The sequence below is a fragment of the Bemisia tabaci genome, chromosome 3 (genome assembly GCF_918797505.1).
Source record: "Bemisia tabaci chromosome 3, PGI_BMITA_v3".
In the NCBI taxonomy this organism is placed as follows: domain Eukaryota; kingdom Metazoa; phylum Arthropoda; class Insecta; order Hemiptera; family Aleyrodidae; genus Bemisia; species Bemisia tabaci.
In genome coordinates, this window is record NC_092795.1 from 43,516,920 (window position 1) to 43,539,767 (window position 22,848).

Below are 22,848 nucleotides of genomic sequence, written 5' to 3' on the forward strand. Positions count from 1 at the left end.
CGAGGTTAAATTATAGTTTACAATGTGGTTAAAGTAGCATTTTTGTAGTTAAATTAGTTTTTTACAATGTGGTTAAAGTAGCATTTTTTTGGTTAAATTAGTTTACAATGTGGTTAAAGTAGCATTTTTGTTGTAAAATCTACATTGTAAACATTGCACTTACTGCTTTTAGCAATTGAATTGCTGAATCAGCAATTCTTTTTTTTTCCGTGTGACACAGCTCATCACTTCCGGCGGTGACATCGCTCGGTTACGTCACTAGACACGCCCGTTGTCAGATAGCGCGTGAGCTCGCTCATTTTGTCATCTCAATTCAGTATCCCGCAGCACTCCCAGACCCCCCCCCCCCCTCCTGGGGCGACCGAGCGACCACGGGTCACGGAGACCCAGCCGGTTGTTTTTCCTGGATTTCGGAGTCCTGGCGGGTGTGACGTGCGTTTTTTTTTTTTTTTTTTTTTTTTTTTTAAGATCATTCACCTACTTATACAGTAATTAGAATATAATTAAAAACTAGACTTAAGACTAATTGTAAGACTTATTTCTAGTGTTATTAAGATACTGTATCCCCAAGATAGGGGTATAAGGAGAGTAATACTGTAATTATTATATAAATGTTAGAATTGATGTTGTAAAGACAAAATGTCTTTTTATTATCTACCTTGAGTTTACCTATACCTAATTTGGGACACATATTTTTAGGGCTTACTGTTTAATTTTCAAACTGCAAGTTGGCAATGACATATTATTACTTGTGACGAGGGACACGAAAAGCGCAAAGTTGTTGGAGCACTAAATTGGAAGAAGTAAATAGAGGGTGTCTTTTAGCTGCAGTAGATAAACAAAAGATTAGAGAAAGTGGGTTTTAAACAGAGGTGGTGTATAGAGCCTAGAAATTTGTCTTGAGAAGCAAAATATTGACATAGAAATAAATTTCCGTTGTGCCTCCCCTGTCGGTTTGCCCGAATGCGATTCGTACCCCGCTCCGGTTGACAGTGAAGTGACCCCCCCCCCCCCCCCTTTGTAGGAGTGTGATTCTGTTTGTAGTCTTTACGGTCTGTGTGTATACCGTAGTAAGTTGATGTCTGTGTGACAAGTTATAGTAGTGTGTGACCTTTTGCTGTTAGTATTTTAATTGTTGATATCTTACGGCAATATATCGAGCGGCCACCCCCTTGTCTGCGAGTTCCTCCTTTCCCTAGGATACTACTCAAGGTCAAGGTAGGTGACCATCTTAGTTAGGGAGTCAGGGCTCTTACACCCCCCTAGAACCTCCCCCTCTTCTAGGTTCATTACCCCGTCTGGTGGGCATCGCCCCCATCTGCGAACCCTCTGTGCCAGCTCTAGGCGCGAAGGTTGAGCACGTTATACCACCTGTGACGTCAGCAAGTCTACATAAGCGTGCGCTGCGCCTAAATCGAGGACCTTCACCATCCTAGACCCGTGCGTTAGCATATAACGCTTTTTCAGCCCTTCAGGCGTATTTTCATCAAAGGTCAACTGATTTTAGAGGTGCGCAGTCGGATAGAAGAGCTTGAAAGCATGTTTCTAACAAAAAATATGCAGGAATTGAAGCGCAGAGATAAATGGCAGTGCATAATGCTTAGGAACCTCAAAAATTTAAGATTCGTTAATGAGGTAAATTCACTCCGAAGTAGAATCCCCAAAAACTGGCATCGAGAATTTGTCAAATTAATTACCAAGCTGTATGGGGACTTCAGCGATATACCAGAAATTCGACGAACTTTTCATTCATTCTTATTCTCAACATTTTGTGCAAATTTTTGTTAAAGTCCGCATTAATACGGTGATAAATTTTCTCTCAAATTTTCGAGAGAGGATGTTCCTGCCGCACAATATGCAGAAATTGAAGCGCAAAGATAAATGACAGTCCATCATGCTTAGTAACCTCAAAAATGTAAGATTCATTAATGAGGTAAATTCACTCCGAAATAGAATCCCCCAAAACTGGCACGGAGAATTCATAAAACTAATTACCAAGCTGTATGGGGACTTCAACGATATACCAGAAATTCGACGAACTTTTCATTCATTCTTAATCTCAAAATTTTGTGCAATATTTCTGTCAAATTCCGGATTGATACGGTGATAAATTTTCTCTCAAATTTTCGAGAGAGGATGTTCTTGCCAAACAATATGCAGAAATTGAAGCGCAAAAATAAATGGCAGTGCATCATGCTTAGTAACCTTAAAAATTTAAGATTCATTAATGAGGTAAATTCACTCCGAAGTAGAATCCCCAAAAACTGGCATCGAGAATTTGTCAAATTAATTACCAAGCTGTATGGGGACTTCAGCGATATACCAGAAATTCGACGAACTTTTCATTCATTCTTATTCTCAATATTTTGTGCAATATTTCTGTCAAATTCCGGATTGATACGGTGATAAATTTTCTCTCAAATTTTCGACTTCGCGTTTCGCCCCTCAGTCCGAGTCCCCGAGTAACCCCCGGTCGGAAGTTTTGTCTAACGGTTCGTCCCCGACTTCTCTTATCGTCCCAGCGGTCTTCCCCCCCCCCTCACCCCGAGTCTTTGACTCCTCAAAGTACCCTGCTCCACGTCTCATCCCAGAGATTGAGTCCTCGAGGATCCCTCTTCCCGCCGAAAGCCCCGTCCTACGGTTCGTCCCCGACGGCTCTTCCTCAGTGAGAAAAACCTCCCCTCCCCTTTTGTAATTCTGTGTGTTTACGTGTGTGAGTTTTGTTGTTAGTAGCTTGTTACCTGTGTGGTGGTTGTAGTGAGTTGTTATATTTTTACCAATATACCGAGGGGCCATATCTTAGTCCGCGGAGTTATCTTTACCCTGGGATATTTCTCTTAAGGTGATTCGATGGACGCCATATTTTGTGTCAGAACGGCATGCGATATATCGCATCAATTGGTTCCATTTTTCAGCTACTCGTCATTTTTCTCCAATTTTGAGATCGCAATTCTGTTGTCAGGAGACTTAAGCACTCACTTACCAATTTCAACATAGAAATTCAACGTAATAAAGGCGTGGTTTTTTTAGAGAGAAAATATCGCATTCGAGGACAGTTTCGATATCAGTATCGAATGCGATGTTTTCTCTCTGAAAAAACCACGCCTTTATTATATTGAATTTCTTTGTTAAAATTGGTAAGTGCTTAAGTCTCCAGACAACAGAATTGCGATCTCAAAATTGGAGAAAAATGACGAGTAGCTGAAAAAATGGAACCAATTGATGCGATATATCGCATGCCGTTCTGACACAAAATATGGCGTCCATCGAATCACAGGTAGGTGACCATCTCAGTTAAGGTGTCCGGGCTCTTCCATCCACCTAGATTCATCCCTGTCTAGATCATCTCACCCTGACGGTGGACATCTGCGACCCCATGTGCTAGTTCTTGGCTCGAGAGCCTAGCACGTTGTAAGTGGCAGAGGCCTAGCCGGGTACTAACACCATACTCCCTGAGTGTGGTTTATAAAATACCAATAAAATGTCGAAATAATTCGAGTTCTGTGCTATCTTCTTTTTTCCGTGTACCGTGTTTATTCGTGTAACAACTAAAAATGCCACCAGTCCGGAACCGTGGTCACCCCGTCGTTTCTGTCCCTGTCAACGTTCACCAGCAGTCTGTAGGGGCTCAACTGGAGCCTCCTAATATTAATGTACTAAAATTAAGATATGAAGCGGGACGAGAAAAAATTTTACGGGTATATCCTTATGAGGGGTGGTGTGGCCTTTTTGGCACAACTGATCGTGGAAAATTCGTTCTGGCCTGCCTCGGATATGTTGTCCTCAAAATGCTCTAGATAGTTAGATTTAAGCAACAAACTGAAGTCATTTCCATCATAAGCTATTAACAGCAGAGATTTCCCAGTTATTTCAGTGTTGCATTGTTCATGTGTTATTTCAGTAGTATTCTAAAAATTCTTTGAGAGTATTCTTAAAATTCTTTGTGCTCAAAATGCTTTAGATAGTTAAATTTAAGCAACAAACTTAAGTCATTTCCATCATAAGCTATTAACAGCAGAAATTTCAGAGAGTTATTTCAGTGTTGTATTGTTCATGTGTTATTTCAGTAAAAATTTTAGTGTTAAGTAACCTAGTGTTTTAGTGTTTATACCTGTTCGCGCAAGCTCTTTTCCGAATTTTAAGTGTGGGGGCCGCTGAATCCTAAAAAGATTCTGTGGGCAACGTATAAACAGTGGCGAACGGTTCGGGATTCTTACTGTTGTCCGGTTTGGTACCTCTTTTATGAAATCCGATTGTCACCAGACTGGTGACCCTGATTGGTGGACATCTGCGACCCCATGTGCTAGTTCTTGGCTCGAGAGCCTAGCACGTTATAAGTGGTAGAGGCCTAGCCGGGTACTAACACCATACTCCCCGGAGTGTGGTTTGTAAAATACCAATAAAATTACCAATATTATTGCCGGTTTTAGTAAAGCTCTTCGAAAAACTTCACATTAAACGTCTGGATGAAATTTTCAAAAAACAAAATCTAAACACTGATGCTCAATTTGGATTTCGAGCACAGCATTCCACGATATATTATGATTTCGATATTCCGCACGACGTCAATATGGCGTCAATACGACGACAAAAAAAGGGGTAGCAAAAACCTCGTATGGTCGGCACGGTCGAAAGTCGAAAAGTTCGCATTTTTTTTTTTGCAAAATCGGCCTTCAGACCCATGATGTGTTAATGCTGTAAAAATGGATGGAGATACATATACGTATACTCGAGAAATCCCTCATAAAGAAGTGAATGAATATCTTAAGTACCATTTTCAAACCCAGTTAGAGAAAGAGAAGAAGAAATACGATAAGTTTGTGGACGCTTTCAATTGCTTAGAGAAAAATGATATCAAAAGTTTTGAAAATTATGTCAAGACTCTTTGGGCTACTATTCGTTTTAATAGTTGTATATTTTGTAAAACTCGTATGGTCGGCACGGTAGAAAGTCGAAAAGTCCGCTGTTTTGTGTGCCAAAATCGGCCTTTCGAATTTTACTGGGGTCTACTGGCTATTGCCGGGTGTGTAATTGCTGTTAAAATGGATGGTGGTACATACACGTATACTCTAGAAATCCCTAATAAAGAAATGTATGAATATTTGCTCCCGAAAGCAACTATGGACATTCTGGACATAACCAACGCCAACTTGGAAAAAGAACTATCACTGGAGGAAGAAATGGCAGAACTGGAAAATATTATTGATCCCACAGCACGGAGGAAGACAAATCCAGCCCCCGTGGCTCGTCGGCTCAAAGTCATGAAGACGCTCCCGCGGAAGCCTTCGCGGGACCCAGAGCCGGCTATTCTGCCAAATCTTACTATTTCCCTCCAATATTGCCACAAAAAAGCGATTAATCACTGGAAACTAAGATCCCAAGCAAAGAAGCCGAAGCGACACTAAAACAGGCCTCCAGTTCCACCTCGAATCCCCGTTGTGCCGCACAGATATGTGCCATTTCTACCCATGCAACAAATACAAATGCAAGCACCGCCAGTTCTTTACAACGCTCAAACATTACAGGATCGGCGGTTCAGATCGATGCCACGCAACCGATGTGCAGCTCGATACTTCCAACACTTGGATCTGGCGCGGGAAAGAAGATGGAATGTCAGGACACTCTGCGGTAATCCATCCAAGAAATTAAAACACAGAGTAGAGCGTGCTGTATCCGTGAACCGGAAGTAGAATGGATCAATGCGGAAACAGAACACACAATTGACGTACGACAAATTTGCCGAATGGTGTGATGGATATAATGAAATCATTTTCCATCCATTTTCAGTTGTAAAAGCAATTTCTCAAAACAAATTCGATCTGTATTGGGGGCATTCCGGTCCTGCGGTGATGATCAAAACGTTAATTGATTATTCAGGCAGTGGCGGTATGCTGGACATTCATTTCCTCCTCTCTGGGCGCACATTGAAAAAAAGGATCCAAGAAGTTTTTGTTTCCCTCCAAAATTCCCCCTCCAAAATTTTCCCTCCAAAATTGCCACAAAAAGCGGTTAATCACTGGAAACTAAAATCCCAAGCAAAGAAGCCGAAGCGACACTAAAACAGGCCTCCAGTTCCACCTCGAATCCCCGTTGTGCCGCACAGATATGTGCCATTTCTACCCATGCAACAAATACAAATGCAAGCACCGCCAGTTCTTTACAACGCTCAAACCTTACAGGATCGGCGGTTCAGATCGATGCCACGCAACCGATGTGCAGCTCGATACTTCCAACACTTGGATCTGGCGCGGGAAAGAAGATGGAATGTCAGGACACTCTGCGGTAATCCATCCAAGAAATTAAAGCACAGAGTAGAGCGTGCTGTATCCGTGAACCGGAAGTAGAATGGATCAATGCGGAAACAGAACACACAATTGACGTACGACAAATTTGCCGAATGGTGTGATGGATATAATGAAAATCATTTTCAATCCATTTTCAGTTGTAAAAGCAATTTCTCTGGGCGGTACATTGAAAAAAAGGATCCAAGAAGATTTGGTTTACACGGATTTGTTTCAACACGAAGAATTTTACTGGGGTCTACTGGCTAGTACTGCATGTGTTAATGCTGTAAAAATGGATGGAGATACATACACGTATACTCTAGAAATCCCTAATAAAGAAGTGAATGAATATCTCAAGTACCATTTTCAAACCCAGTTAGAGAAAGAGAAAGGAGAAATACGATAAGTTTGTGCTCCGAATCTACAAACGTTTTCGGAAAAGGAAATTCAAGGGCGCGTTTTAATTTTCCTATTATATGTCTTTCTGGGAGACCTTTTGACGCGATGCAAACAGTATGGGAAAGTGGTTCTCCAAAGAAGTAAAAAAACGTTAATAGTGAAACCTTGATTTTGGCTGCGGGAACTAAATCAGATAGTGTCGTGGACCATGATGGAATTTTCTCATTCATGTTGTGCTTTTAAATCAGCATTGCAGTGTACCAATAGCATAAGCGCTGCGGGAACAGGGTAGACACTCTTCTGCATCCGGCTTTGGAGCTCTCATCTTCGGACCTCTCAATCCACCTTAGAACCACCTCGATTTCCAGCATGATCTGCCATTCATCACTGCCCAGCCTGGAATCGCTCGTCCTGTCATCCAAATCAGTCAATCCCAGCTTGCAGACGCTTCGCCAGGACCAGCTGTACCTTGGGCTTACAACAGCTCAGATGGGGCCAGCGCGGAAGATCACTGTGGATTGGAACGTTGAATTGGACATGTCGGCGGACAGCGTATGGCAGGCATGGACTCATTGCAAGAAAGTGGGGCAGGCTGTGCAAGTCTTCTGGTTTAGTAAACGACGGGGATTCAAGATGGAGTCGGGGCCGGCTCTCCGCCATAATATAATGCCAATGGTTTGGCTCTGGAGGAAGATAGAAAGTGAAATTCGCAGCAAAAATTTCCAATCTCTTGACGCTCAAAATTAGGCTTCGGAAAGGTGCTCGAGAAAATTTACTAGCTTACTCGACACCAAGAATTAGATTTGAGGCAAATTAAGAGTCCCACAGGTATAAGTCCATTCATTTGGGAATTGGACGAATATTAATTTATCAAATTCATTTCTGATGGCAAGCATATTAACTGTAATTAATGGTAAAAAGTGGAAAGTAATATGTTCGGACTTGATTCCCCTTGTCAAGGCGAATTATCCTGCGGAAAAATTATCTCTGCAATAATCTCCTTGATTGGATATCACTTGAAGTTCAATATAATTTTGTAGTATGAACTATATCCTATTGAATTAATGATATTTCGATCACGGGATTATTTAAAACGCATGAGTTTTTTTTCTAGTCTTCGAGAATGTTATACCTCGGTCAACAGAACAAAATTAAATAAGTTTACGCTTACATTTCCTTTGACTTGGTGCATCTATCTCTTCACTAGATTATTTTCTTTTTTTTGCACTGACGGATATTTAATTAATTTTTTGCACTGACGGATATTTAATTAAATATCATTCCATTGTAAATATATACCAATTTAATTGTAGAGTTAAATTCTGCATGGAAACATTTAAATATTCAGGAGTGCAAGATTATATTTTATTTTTATCGTCGGAACGAAAACCATGATTTTATACGTATAAAAATGAAGAGTTAAATAATTAATATAAAAAATAACAGAATCAGAGAGAAAATTTTATTTTTGAACTAATGTATGCGTGAAATGTTTCTAATCTTTAAAATGGATTTTCCTACCCTAATATATTAAGTTATTATAGTATCAGTCCAGTTTCTCGCTCCTCGTTTTTTTCTTATTTTCTGCTGTTTCGGCTGTTTCTTATTTTCTGTAGCTTCGGCTGTTTTCTTGGAGTTTTCTCGTGGGAACCCACGCCATCTCTCTTCCATCCGCGGTTTGCTGAAAACTCCGGAAAATGGGTGAAGTCAGTCTCTCTCAGGTCACAGCTTAGGAAGGAGTAGCTAAACGCACCACCACCGATACTGTACCCAAGTTAGCCTCCCGGCCTCCCAGAGTTATTCTAGCCAGTGCGCAGATTTCGCTGCCAAGTCGGTTATACTAGCCTGTGCCGCTCGAGCAATTCGCCGTTCGGAAATCCGGAGCAATTCGCCCGCCAACTTGTAACCTCGTTTGTTACGCACTTGTTTGTTGCGCTGGACAATAAACCTTGGTCTTCCAACTACATCTAGTCTCATCAATCTCTCACGAGGTAAATACCATTGTCTGTACGCTCTACCATCTGAGCTTGATAGGGACTCAGCACACCTTCCCTATCTGGTGGCGCCCCCATAGTCTACATCCTTTCAGCACCGTGCGGGGGCTGATAGTGTGATTATCATTCAGCGGTTGGGTTGTGAAAGTAGCCCACATCACCCTGCTCTGCAAACCCCCCCCCCCCCCCCCCATAGTAGTTTTAGCCCCGCTCCACCGGAGATGCGTCCGCGGGTCTGCTCACAAGTTCCTTGGGTCAGCAGATTTGGGGATGCATCTTCCCGTGGGAAAGGACGCCGTGGGCCCACTGTGGAGGCCCGGAAAAACTAGGCGAAAGGCGCGGTCCTCAGTCTCCTCGTACCGTTCACCGCGTCAACGGGCTAAAGTCACCACGGGCACTCCCCTCCTTCCGGCCTGTCATGGTGTGTTGGCGAGTCATAGAGATGTGTCGATGACCGGTCGACTAAGGTGACGCAAGAGTGTGTTTACATTCTTGCTTCATCTTAGGCGGTCGTGCGTCTCAAAGCGCTATATATAAAGACAGCAGCATCCATGCTAGAGCGGGTTCTGATAGAGAAGTTGACTGGCAATCACTTCTTCATATCAGACATATTCTGCGAGCATCTCGCGGGATTCCCCCCCTTAACCTAGCTGAGCGTCTCGCCAGGTTATTATCTATGGGAGTATCTCGCATAGCCCTTCCCCCTACCAACGTCGAAGCCTTTACAGCATCTCTCTCTCTATAGAGTATTCTGTTAGCATGTGAGTAGCTCAATACATATATCTATGTACCTATAGATACGGAGTTGTACCTTATCGTCCCTTATCTCCCATATAGAGCATGATCCGCATCCAGTAACATGACAGGCCGGTCTTGAAACTCCCTTTAGCGCCACTGGCCTAAGTGGTACTAACCCTTAAAGTCTTAAGTTCTATCTCAAGTCTAAGTCTATCTCTTAAGTTCTGAGGTCTATATAGTAACGGAAGTCGTGCCGTCACTGACCCGCGATCCGGGCCTTAGTGTTTTAAGTTGAAGTTGTTAAGTTGTAGTGTTAAGTTGAAGCTATTTGCAGTTTTGTCGAGGTGCTACGTTATTCTTGAAGGATTAAAGTGTACCTAAACCTAGAACCAATGTTGGATTATTGCCATCTCGCTTCTCCACGCTTAAAAGCCAAGGTTTGTGGGTATGACAGGGATCTGGGGTTGAGCATTCGGAGGTCATTCGGAGAGTAGTTTTAGAGGCATTGCAAAAGTGTTTTATTTTTATCCAAAAAAAAAAAAAAAAAAAAAAAATGAGTTGGCCACTGTTCGGAGATGACAATACAATCGAAATCCGAAATGATTTTGATGTGCATGATTTAGCACATTATGCTCTCTTCGGGCTACTATTCGTTTTAATAGTTATATATTATTCATTGAAAAAATGCAGAAAGCTCGAACGGGAAGTGCGGGCTGCGCGACGCGTCTAGGAGGCGAGTAAACTTGTGTTTTCAACTGCGGAGTTTTAGCGGAGCATTAAATGCGTGAAACATGCGGTAATTTTTGAGGGCACGGTATTTGTGCGACATTTTCTTGAGGGCACGGTATTTGTGCAAAAATTTTTTTAAGGGCACGGCATTTGTGCGGGCACGGTAATTGTGCAAACATTTTTTTGAGGGCACGGTATTTGTGCAATATTTTACATAGGTCATACATTTTTAGGGATCATAGTGTGGTGGTTTCCAGGATCTTTCAGCGAAAGATTCTGGAAACCCCATCAAACACCCTCCAACCAACTTTGGTGGAAAGCTCCAGTGCGTCGTCGGTGGTGTGCTCGGGCGACGCACGGCAAGCCAGAGGCAGGCTGAAAGTGGGTCGCGCGGGCATCACACCCGTGCAAATGCTGAGGATTGCATGATGTGACTTGTCTTTGCATCGAATTTAGCGGAAAGAATGTCCGATCGTGGCCGTCTTCAGCCCGAAAAAGAGACGATTGTTCGGCCAAAATTGCTGATCGATCAATCGTCGGGTTTTCCGGCTTAGAAAGCGGACACCGCCCCGGGCAACTTTCCGCAGTTAGTTGCGTTTTGGATCTGGGTGGAGCGAGGTTCCTGGTCTAGCTGAAGTCGTGTGTTTGGCTCGTTCTCCCCCCCCCCCCCCCCCCCCGCAACCCCTACAATAGTGCGGTCGCTCATTTTCACTCCGAAAAATTTTCAGCGGACAATTTGTTTTATTTTTTTTTAATTGTGTATCAACGGCACAATGGAAAATTCACGAGATTTTATGTCGTTTGCATCGATTGCAAAGCTAGAAGGAAAGAAGAACTTTGCAGAATGGAAATTTGAAGTCCAGATCTACATGGAAGCTCATATCATTTTTCACATCGTGGAGGGCAATGTACCAAAACCTGCGGACACGGACAAAGAAAATTTGACAACATGGATCAAGAAGGACGCCATGGGTCGACGAGTCATTTTTTCAACTTTGCACAAAAGTATCAAACCACTTCTGAGGACAGGGACAATGACAGCCAACGAGATGTGGACTCGCCTGGAGGAGCTCTATGGGGACGGACAGGAAGGCAGTCTTCTTCATCTGACCCATGAGGCAGTGTTTATCCATTATTTTTATAAGGAAATTTTCACCGAGGCAATAAAAATTCGAATCGTTTTGTATGATGACAATCAAGGCGCCCAAAAAATAGCGCAAAATAATGCTAGCCACGGTAGGACAAAACACATAGACACGAGGCATCATTTTGTAAGACAAATGGTAAATGAGAAGAAAATTGAGCTTCTATACATGCCCACCGAATACATGCCCGCGGACATGCTCACTAAGCCATTTGGAAAACGTAAACATGAGTTTTGCACTAAAAAGTTTCTTACTATTTGGTAACCGGTAGGTTTTTATTTTTTTTACCCATGTTTAACTCATACTGGTACTATGTATTTGCACCAAAATATATTGATAATCTAATAAACAAAAATTTAAGGTGACGGTATGAAACGAAAAATTACGTACGCCCGAAGCGGTTACCCTATATCGTTGAGACTCGGTGCCGTTCCCGTTTTCCCCCCCCCCCGTAAATTTGGCCTCGCCCGGAGTGTGTTGATTGGTGTAGATTACTTCGTGTGTTTCGTGTGTTTTGGGTTGTAGTTTCCAAAATTTCGAAGTGGAGAGACTTTAAGTTTTTGGCGGAGGGTCGAGGTATTGTTGTTCTTAATGTGGAACCTAACTCATGTTAAGCTACTCTAGCCCAAGTCAATTGTTTTAATGATTAAGTATCGTGCCCTCTTTGTTTGGGTTTTTATCTTGCGTGTTGAGAATAAACTCGAGTGGCCTCTGTAAACTTGTGTACTGTGTTTGTGTATCTCAGTTTCCCCTCGCTCTTCTAACCGACTCCAGTTTTAGGAAGCGATTGACCACCCAGTTTGGCGGCCGGAGCAGCCTTCAGCTTAAAGTGTTTTCCTCAGGCCAGGTTTGCCAATATTACTTCATCAACTTTTAACTATCCCAGAACATCTTAGTGCATTTTAATACATTTGATATTAGCGTCGTTAAGCTCTGCCAAGCATTTATTATTGAGGATTTGAGGCCTCCTGTCCTACCTCAAGTGGTGGAAAGTTCGCCCCCCCCCCCCCCCATGTTTCTCCTAACAGCAGAGAATCATAAGTGCATGCCCGAATCTTAAGGAGTCTCCTTAGGTCCCTTGAGCTGTAGCGTTTCAGGTAAATTACTCATATTATGTTATGTTCTGACGTTACATACCAAAATTCGTTAATATAATTTTGTTTTGTATTTAATATTCCCTTAGTTTTTAAGATTGAGGGAAGTTATGTTTTTTCCTATTTAGCTAGAGTAATCCAACAACTGATCCAGGGAGGCTGAATCTATTTTTTCCCTTCTAATTGCATACTTTCTTTTTGTTTTTTTCTGTTAGGTGTCTCAACAATGTCGGGTCCTAATTTGCTCCCAATTTTTATTTTTATTTTTAAAAATAGGTCACAAATTAAGGGAGGCTGTTGGAATGTAGAAGTTGTTGACAATATTTCAACATCCAGAGCTGGGCGCTCTCAATTGTTTTTTCTTTCCTAGATATGCAGTCACGAATTTAGCCGTTGGCATTCGCGAATCAAAAATGTAACTGTGCACTACGTTGTCCTCTTTCCTCCATACTGTGAATATAATAATGTGTCCTATGTATATCTGACTACCTTTCTGCCTTTACTTCCCGTATACCCTTTCTGATATAGAGTATCTATCTCGTAGCATCTATTTATCTCGCAATCACGTCTCCGACGTCATAGTTCGGTCGGACATTACGAGATATATGCTCTCAAGATTCGCGGCGCGTTATTGTACATCGAGGCAGCGAGTAAGTGGTCACCTTAGCCAAGTGCATCCTATGTATACCAGGCTATCTTACCGATTATATTGATCAGTCTCTACCATTTGACTACGAGCGTTGGATCATTTCATCCCCCCATTACAGTATAACACTGATTCCGTGGGAAAGTGGTTCAGTAAAGAAGAGAAGAATATTAACAACGAAACCGTAATCATCGCGGCAGGAGCTCAATATAGCTAAACCGTGGACTATGATGCAATACAGTATCGCATTTTAATCGTGGTATTGAGAACTATTGTATTTTTAGATATTCACATGGCGGATAAAAAGACAACTGCGTGGAAACAGTCCGTTGACCGGTGTTTCATAACACATGAGATGGCTTTAAAAAAAGTGCGGTTAAACAAGGATAAACCCAAAATAAGACACACCCTCCCCCCAACCCATACTTTCTCCTCCCAATCCTAGAATGGAATAAGCTAGAGGAAACTTTCATGTGGTTAGTCTTGTACAATAATTAAAGCAGTGATCCCAAGAAAAACAATAGTCTCGGGAGAACTTCGTACTTTCAATACACTTGGGAGCATGTTGTTAATAATTGAAGTCTATCCAACGGGTATTGTAATGCACTTTGTCATAGCAATCAAAATTATGATAAATTCAAGACAAAATGTTTAACGCACAAACTCCTATCATGTCACCAAAAACCATCCACAGAGAAAGCAAAGATCATGCTTTCATCAATAAGTTTTCCTGAAACAATTTTTCTTAAAAATCTCAGGTCATTTTCTAAAAGAAAAATTTAAAAAAATAAAAAAAATAAAGAAGTAAAATTGCACTTCAAACATTAATATAAGTAGAAACATCTGATTGTGAGTCAATGCATTTTACAGGGTCTTCATAGAGACCTAATGTATCCTGCAGCTCAAAATATTTTTTCACTTTCGGAAAAACTTAGCCTTTCATTTTTTAACAAAAAATTGGACAGGGCTCAGCAGGTAGAAAAAGGAACTAGTAAAAAGTATTGAATACCTGATTATATAAACTTAAAGCATTTCTGCTTATCATGAGGTATCCGCGTCTTGAACAAGATTGAATCAGCTCGAAACTGAGTGTTCAATAAAGGAGTGTAACCAAAAATTTTTGTGAAGAAATTGATACACTTGTGTCGTTCTTGAAAGTGTGTATCATCCTCAGAGAGAGAGACAGGACAGCCTGGACATCTAAATGTCCACCGTGATGTTACCTTGATTGGTGGCTTTCGGGTGACGTGTGAAACAAGGAAGTTCATCGCTATGTCTTCACAATTCATGTATTCATCAACTTTGTCACGGATTGCTTGTGGTAGCCAATTAGAGTAAAGGTACAGGTAATATTTGTGCACAAAAGCAGCACCTGAAAAAGGAAGACGCTCAGGTTAACAAAAATTTTTCATCATTACTTCAAGCTTTGATTCAGAGAAACGTATTGACATGAACAAAGATTTCAGATTTTTTTACAATCAAAAGGGTAAGCACTAAAAATATAAACATTCACTGTCTCTCTAGACCTCAAAGCTGGTCAACTTGTTTAATTACAACAGCAAAAGGTTGATCTCAATGGCCATGCAGTTATTTTCCACCAAAAATTGTGCGAAAAGATGAGACCTATAAAAAAAAGAGAACTTTCAAAGACACCAAGAATGGCAACGTCTGATTCTGGTAAAGACTTCATGTTTTTGAACTGGGCTCATGGCAATTTGTTAACCTCAGACTCAGACCTCACTCAGACTGTCCATCCTGGATGCATTCCTTGTCAAGCTGACCTTCTGGCAAGAGGAAAGCCAACTAATTTTTTTACTTCAGTGAGACCTGACTTTACTTTCATGGATTTGGATTAAAAGTTTAAGGGGATCATTAGAAGGAGAGCTGGAGACAAGACTCTCTCTGTTTCGAAGTCTTACTTTTGACATAAATTATCTTTTTTTCTTAGCTCTAAAAGTGCTCACAACCTTTTAAACACTGAGCACATATCATCAGGATTGTTAGAAGTTATCATCTACAAAAAAAAAAAAAGGAGACAACAGGCAACTCAGGCACTGCTCAAGTCAAACTAACCAGTGAGAACCATTGAAAGTTCACAGCTATAGTTGGAGTTGTAGAGCCATCCAGGTTTGTAGTTGATGTCCAAAGCATGGAAACGGCCAGGGAAGCCAACCACTCGGTCTCGATGCTCTCTCCATACTCGGAAGCCGAAAATGATCTCATCATGTCGCAAATGAGCATCATCATCTACAGATAAAACAGCTTCAGTCTCAATAGCTTCATAAGGAAGGAACCTGATAGACAGCCAGAAATAAATATGCTTAACTCCAAAGCGTAAATCAAAAAGGATTGTTCAACCAATTTTATAATATTTAAAATAAAAATGGACAGATGGATAATGATTTTTAACAAAAAAAAAAAAAAAAAAAAAGAGCAAGAGTAGATATAGGTAAATGTTCTTGAAATTAAGGAGTTACAGTCAATGACTTGTGATGAACCCAAGTGATCTAAAGCCAAGAGGTACAACGTGAAGTGGAGGAGTGACTCATTGATGATAACCTGTGATGAAAGTGCCTTTAGATCCAACAAAATACTCTAAAGAAAACTCTTCTCAAAAATAAACTACTCTTCAGTTTCAAATAACATCCAAAATTACATTTTGAAACATTATTTTCAATAAATTTGAAGTTGCTTGAATTACTATTGGTCAAAATACGATGTTCGATTTTCCCTCCTCTTCAAAAACTTAGCAAAAAGAGTTTACTGTATTGATAAGAGTGAAAAAAATGTCAAAAAAATTGACACAGCTAAAAAAAAATGGGGAATCAGTCAAACTAAGCTGAGAAATGTTACCTAACCTGTTATCATTCATTTCTTGATGTATTTATTTGTCATGCCCAAGTATTTCTACACATAATTTATGTGGTTTCATGTGTTTATATGTGTTTACCACTAATTGGCATTTTTAGTGCCCGGCACAGGCTTTCTCGAGATTCGTCGGATAATCTAGGTATTACTGTACTCGGTTTTGTTTTTGTTTATTAATTCAGTTTTACACCTGATATTTTACTATATTCAGTCTGAATACAAATCACAAATATACAAATCACTAACAAATCGAAAGAAATTACCACTGCCTTCATTGTTTGAATATCATTTATTACTACTTATGTGTTTGTAACTTTGAGACTTAATGATTTTTCCATTTGCTCATAAACATTATTCAGAGGAAAACATGTTAAAATTGTGCGTCTTTTGCAAAATTATAGGAGGAAAAATGTAAAAATTGGTTTGGAAAGTCGTGTTAATTGAGGTTTAAAAATTGCATGGAATATTCTTTTCTTGATTATCTATCTTCAAAAACTTGAAGTGCAGGACTCTTTGATGTAAGGGGAGGGGGGGGGAGAATGAGTGGAGAAGCTGCATACATGTTCTATTGAACTGAAGGCAGCTAGGATAACGTAAAAAAGGAGGGGGGGCAGGAGTACCTGTTGTTCAGACTGTTGTAAGGAGCCTTGATTACTTTCACAGGGACTCCAATTTCAGGCCACCGAAGATCTTCAAGAGGAGGGCGTGGTGAGTTCCATACAACTACTACTTGGTGAAGATATGGTAAACCGTGTAGTCTACTTAGTGAGTTCATCAACACCTGCAGAAATAATAGAGAATAATGAATAAAAATTCTATGATTTCTACTCTATTTACGCCCATTGTAATTTCCCTAAATGGTTTGTAACAGAATTTTAAAAGAATGAACTACCTCCAATTTTTAAAAAGTACTTTTAACAACAACAGGACCAATAGAAGTCGCAATTAAAATCTCTCAGTTTCAGATCAAAAATAGCCTATTGCATGGGGAAATGTACGTTCTACTTTAGCTAGAAATAGGGTTGAATGACATAAAATACTGTTTCTTGACAGCTAAAACAATGGCCAAGGATGGGCGTTTGAAAATTAAAACCATATTTTGCAAAGGAGTAGATTCTTATTTTGAAGCTTTTAGATTTAAATTGCTTCTCATTTTTGAACTTAAAATTTCTAGGCAATTCAAGGAGCAAATACTTAATAATTAACTGTCATTGCTGAAAAGTCCAGACACCCAATTTAGTAGCTTTGCAGGCTATGCCTATCCATTAAGCAATAATTACTGATAACATGAACAGGTAAAAAGAATAAATAAATGACAAACGCTGATTGGAACAAACCTGCTCTCTTTCATAAGTAAGAATAACAATTGTAAACTGTTCTCTTGGTGAATTGCCACCGAGGCTTTCACAAAATTCTTTTCCAGCGCCACCAGCTCCCTGATTCACAGGCCTGAAACCCACACCTGATCCAATGAATTTAGCATCGGAAGGCAAAAGTGGATCAAATGGAATTTGTGGGTACAGTCTGAATGGGTCTCCCCACTCATTCCATAATTCATAACCTGTGAAAAGAGACAAATTTAAAGGATTAAATATAGAGACATTGACCCAAAAACATCATGTAAGTTTCACTGACATGATTGATCCAAATCACCTAAGGTTTGAACAATTGACTACCATCAGTTCAAAGAAGTTCCTAGTTGGTAGGATGATTATTTGGATCATCAATATGTAAATCGATAAGTTGATTTATTTCAATTATTTACTATAATTATGTGATAAATTGAATGACTATTAAAGAAAATGAACTGAAACAATGGAGAATTTTAGTCAAGATGCTTGATATAACTACAAATTTATTAATGCGAACACCAAATAATTAAATTTATTAACTCCCATACTGATGCATTTTGGCAAATATAGCCATCATCAGTGGATCACACATAAGAACAAAAAATTAACAAAACATTGAAAATAAGGAGAGTACAAAATACATGATGTATTCTGAGAGGTAAGCCTCAAGTTGCCGTGAGCAACATACAATTGAATGCTTACTCTGAAAACTGGTTGATAAATTAACAACTAGGACTTACCAACAGGTATCAATGGTGGATAAAAAATAATACAGAATTTTGTTGTTTGAGTTGCCAAATCATAAAGCAAATCTTTGATTGTTTCGTAAAGTTTCGCTAATTTCGAAACATTCTAATACTTTAAGATATTTTTCATTTCTACTAACATGCATGATTTCTAAATTTTCTTGCACACTACCAATATTGTGCTTGTTTTCGTTTTTCTGTTTGAACACATGCGATTGTTGATATCTTTTATGTTCAGCATATCTTTTATTAAAATTACGTTCTGTTTTACTGCCGTGCAACGCAAAAACGCCGTAAACGCCATTTTACATTTTTTGGAAACAATGTATCATAGCAGGAAAACTTGTGTACCTTGGGACAATGTTTTTACAGAATACTTCCGCAGATACTATCAAGAACTTAACCTGAAAATTTGAGGTGCATGGGCAAAACAGTTTTTATTTCATGAAGTGTTAAGTTCCAAAAAACAAGGAAAAATCTTGATGGATTTACGGCGTTCTTGCTTAGCACGGCTGTTTACTGATGTAATGATTGTGTAGGAATTTGATTGCTGCTGCCACACCAATCATAGATTTGCTTCATGATTTGGCAACTACTTAAAATTTCATACTATCATCTATCATTGATACCTGTTTGTAAGTCCTAGCTGTTTATTCATCGACCAGTTTTCAGAGTAGGTGTTCGGTTGTAGGTCCCTTTTTGTAGCTTACCTCTCAGAATTAATTATGTATTTTGCACTCTTCTTATTTTCAATGTTTCATTAATCTTTTGTTCTTATGGGTGATACCTTGATGATGGCTATATTTGCCGAAATGCATCGGTATGTTTAATAAATTTGTAGTTATACCAAGCATCTTGGCTAAAATTCTTTGTTGTTTAAGTTGGTTTTAAGAGATGCAATAATGCAAGATTATAGAAAAAAAGAAAATCAAAATGACCAAATAAAATGTGAGTGTCATCAACATATTCTCAAAAAATAATTTGAAGAGTCAAGCACTCGTCCCTTGCACAAACTAGCGACTTCAAGGAATGACATTGATGGATTGTAGAATGTTGCTTTTCAAAAATCGATGGCTCTATTAAGACACCTTAGTCAGGCTCAGCAGTCAATCAGCTACTGATTTCAACCAAAAATTGAATAGCTTAGAGAATCTTTTGAACAGCTGAAACTGTAATTTTATAACTACAGCAATAAAATATCCTAACTTAAAAAACATAGATGAACTTACCTTGAGTAAGCATGATGGTGAAGTTCCTTTTGAATTTTGGGGAGGCATATGGAGGTTCAAGTGGCCCCAAATTCTCTTCTGGTTTAGCATCACTCACAACGGGTTCTATTTTTAATGGCTGAAAATAAAGAAACTCTAAATTATGATCACAAATTTTTCAAAAGTATAAGAGCTACTTACTTAAAAAAAAAAAAAAAAAAAAAAGGAAAAAAAAGGAAATTTAAATGTAAGAGAGAAGAAAACTAGAAAAATAAAAATGAAAAAAATATATGCCTACCCTTGACAAAAGAACAAATGAATCTGTCTCTGTTACAGACGGGCGTAAGTTCAATAAATCATAAGTCCTGGCTTTTGTTTGTCTCCGTTGGACACTTGAGCTCATGCATTTTTGGACTTGCGTCCATCTAACGAAGACAGATTTAAATATTATTTTTTAATTATTAGAACTATCTGTATTCAGTTCACTATAACTTTTTTTCATCCTCTATAAAAATCGAGACAAGATTCAAGTAAAATAAAGTGAAAGGTAAAAAAAAACTGTTCAATTAATGCTATTTCTGGATCAATTTTAACAAACAAATCCATTTCACTATGCTTCACAATACAGTTTTTCTTTTGCCACAATAACTATTGCAACTACCCTATATGAGTAAGAAAATAGTTCATTGGTAGAGGATTAGATGGTAAATGAGATGATTTGAGGTAATATATTCAAAGTGTGTAACATTTACTGAAAGATTGAAGAATGGATGAAACAAGGGAAGTTTAAAAATTCTGGTAGGTAAAACACGCATATGAATCAGCTTGTGGGGGATCAACAATTTTGTCGTGATAGCGAAGAGAGCTGTAAGTGCAAAAATGAAGTTCTGAGAAAACAGGCTTAGAAACTTCTGTTCGGAACATTTTATTGAAAGAAGCCTCCGTTTTTTGTCAAATTGCCACTATTCGTCCGGAAGACTCCTAGAGATCGTATGAATGATTAAAAATCGACTGATTTTATTTCCACTACATAAAAAAGGGTATTTTTCATTTTCATGCTAGGTTATTGTTAGGCAAGACAGCCTAACAGTAAGTGCTATCTTCTGCATGCTTTCGTGGTTGCATTTTGGACGCACAACAAACACATTTTCAGGTTAGAAATTGGCAGAAGAGGGCGGCACTTTACTGGAAAGCACTATTTTCATTGGCTCTCATACACCTGCGGCTGTCTTGAAAAAAAACTATGTCATTTTTTGTGTACTTACGGCTTTCTCATACGTTTCGTTTTCATTAAATTAGGATGAATTTTGCTGTTTTATCTGTCTCAGTAATTTCATTTAAAAGAGTTTAGACGACTTTTGAAGAAAACTCGATTTCGAAAATTTTGCACCTACGGCTCTCTTCGCTATCACGGCAGTATTTCTGACACCATCCATTTCTTTTCACAAATGATAAAGGATATTTCAAGAGATGATGTTGAGTATTTTTTAATTTGAAAAATAAAGTAAGATAGGAAGTCTGTAACATTGCAAATCAAGATACTTGTTCCTGCATTTACATCCTCGATTACTAGTTTAAGAGAGATAAAATAATACAAGCAGCTTTGTAATGTTTTGAAAATCAATCAGTGTATCCAGGAAAAACTTATTTCTTTCTTTCAAACTTATGGACCTGATCTTAGAGAACTATGGCTTGCTCGGATGCTAAAGCATACCAGACAAAGGAATTTTCACCAATTTTCTTTCACCCTTACCAAAACAGGCCCTTGAAAGAAGGAGGAACCTTAGCAAAAAAAGTTACTTACCACAAAATTATCACTGAACACACTTGGCGAAGGCTCCTCTCTGATTGGTGATGGCGGCAAATTTATTCGATCTCTTACAACAGCTAGAACGCTGTCAATGATGGCTTGAACAGAGCTAAAGTATCGCTCCCACAGCAAACGTGTTTGGCGTCGCATGAGAAGAATATCAGCATCTGATATACTTCGTAGAAGGAAATGAAGTTCAGTGATGCGGCTCACTGGCAAACCTATCACAGCTTTACGCCAATATATGACCTGCATCAAACAAGGAAGCTGGTAAAAAATTTACTTGAATCATTTAAAAGGATGATTATCGAGCCATTGAATAGCGTTTACAAATTTGAATCATAGTAAGCTGGAAATTTTATACTTAGGCGTTGTTTCTAGAACTTCAAATATTATGCTTTCATACATAGCTTGTGTGTAAAATTTTAAAGAAAGAGCATAGTGCCTAACTGTATTTGATTAAATTGCTAGGGAGTCTGAACTGTCAAACAAAATATGTTATATTTAGAATTTCCTGAATATTAAAGAGCAGATCAGATCATGAAAGAGCATTGATGCAAGGAGACAAATTGGAGGCAGTTATTTTTTCCACATCAAGTGGCTCATGTGTGTAAAAAGCTAAAATGCCATACCTCTGAATAAGGTAGTTGGACATGATCATTTCCGAGTACAACAGGAATGGCACCGTATTTCATGGCCTCGTAAAGTCTCGCCTGGAACAAAGGCGTTGACACAAACGAAGAATTCACCGGAGGAGTTATGAGAGCAAAAGTTGAGTCTTTAAGTATCACAGATCGAGTGGTTTCATTACCACAAAGGTTGTACTCTTCTTTGAATTGCGTTGCTCCAGGCTCACAGCCGAACGCAAAGAAGAACTTGTCGGATGTTTTTGATGTCAAGTATTTGGCTATCACAGAATCTGAAAAGAAAGTCAAAGAGTTTTGATAGTGTTTAATATTTGGCTCTTGGACCAAGATAAAGGGTGCATGGTATTCATTTAGAGCTCAGAGAGGTAAATACTCTTCTGAAAAGCTTAAAAATAGAGCTTTATCAAGACCAATAGTACACTCATACAAAAATGAACATTTCAAACTGCAACAATCATCAGATTCCGTATTAAATCATTTGCTATTAATTTATACTGGTGTCTAACTGTGATGGAGTCAAATGACAATTCCTTGAGAATCAATCCCATGATATGATTTGATGGAAAAGAATAATATTATTAGGTGTAATAACTGAATCCCTGTCAAGAGTATGCTGCTATGAAGTAACTCAAGGACCCAAGAAACCTTGGGGAGGGGGGGGGATCCATGAATAACAAGGTTATTTTGTCCCTTCGGATGACTGCATAGCAGTCATAGGTTGCTAGTTCCTAAGACTGATTTCCCACTGACAGATGAGCTTCATTATATTCAAATGCCCTTTTTGGTTCCAAAATAATCAAATGCCTACTATGCATATCCAAAAAAAAAAAAAAATTAAGAAAAGAAAGATACAGGCCTGTTTATAATTAGGACTTACAATCAAAAGAGTAGGATGAGGAGACAGTAGAATAGGCCTCAAATGAAATTAGGTACTTCCTCCGGGCCGGGAGCATGTAAGGGCAATCGAACCAGACATCGCCTCCTTTAGACAGAGAAAGGGGAATTAATACATGAAAAGCTTAAAAAAAGATGAATGAGATTCAAGGCAAAAAATAGGTCTTTCTGAAGGTAGAAAGTTATTTTGATATCATGGAAAAAATGCAAGAACTGTAGAACAAGCAAATTTTTTGCTCTGAATTCTTCATACAAGGTGTGTTAGTTTAGAGACCAGATTTCGATGATAAATAG

The 22,848-nt window shown here is 39.1% G+C and overlaps 1 protein-coding gene across 3 annotated transcripts in view; it reads right to left on the bottom strand.

The window, feature by feature from the left end:
* The window catches only part of botv (exostosin like glycosyltransferase 3), a 42,325-nt gene that overhangs the window by 9,290 nt on the left and 10,187 nt on the right, over window positions 1-22,848 (bottom strand). The window contains exons 7-15 of one of the 3 annotated variants that reach the window (XM_019041570.2): window positions 22,538-22,642; window positions 21,646-21,932; window positions 21,008-21,262; window positions 19,225-19,342; window positions 17,235-17,458; window positions 16,518-16,678; window positions 15,103-15,323; window positions 14,039-14,401; window positions 10,853-11,062 (exon numbers count right to left, since the gene is read on the bottom strand). In XM_019041570.2, the coding sequence (XP_018897115.1) occupies window positions 14,043-14,401; window positions 15,103-15,323; window positions 16,518-16,678; window positions 17,235-17,458; window positions 19,225-19,342; window positions 21,008-21,262; window positions 21,646-21,932; window positions 22,538-22,642 (1,730 nt within the window). In that variant the 3' untranslated portion in view covers window positions 10,853-11,062; window positions 14,039-14,042. Of the gene's footprint in view, window positions 1-10,852; window positions 11,063-13,141; window positions 14,402-15,102; window positions 15,324-16,517; window positions 16,679-17,234; window positions 17,459-19,224; window positions 19,343-21,007; window positions 21,263-21,645; window positions 21,933-22,537; window positions 22,643-22,848 lie in introns of those variants that run through there. The other 2 variants (XM_019041569.2, XM_019041568.2) reach the window with 2 other exon arrangements.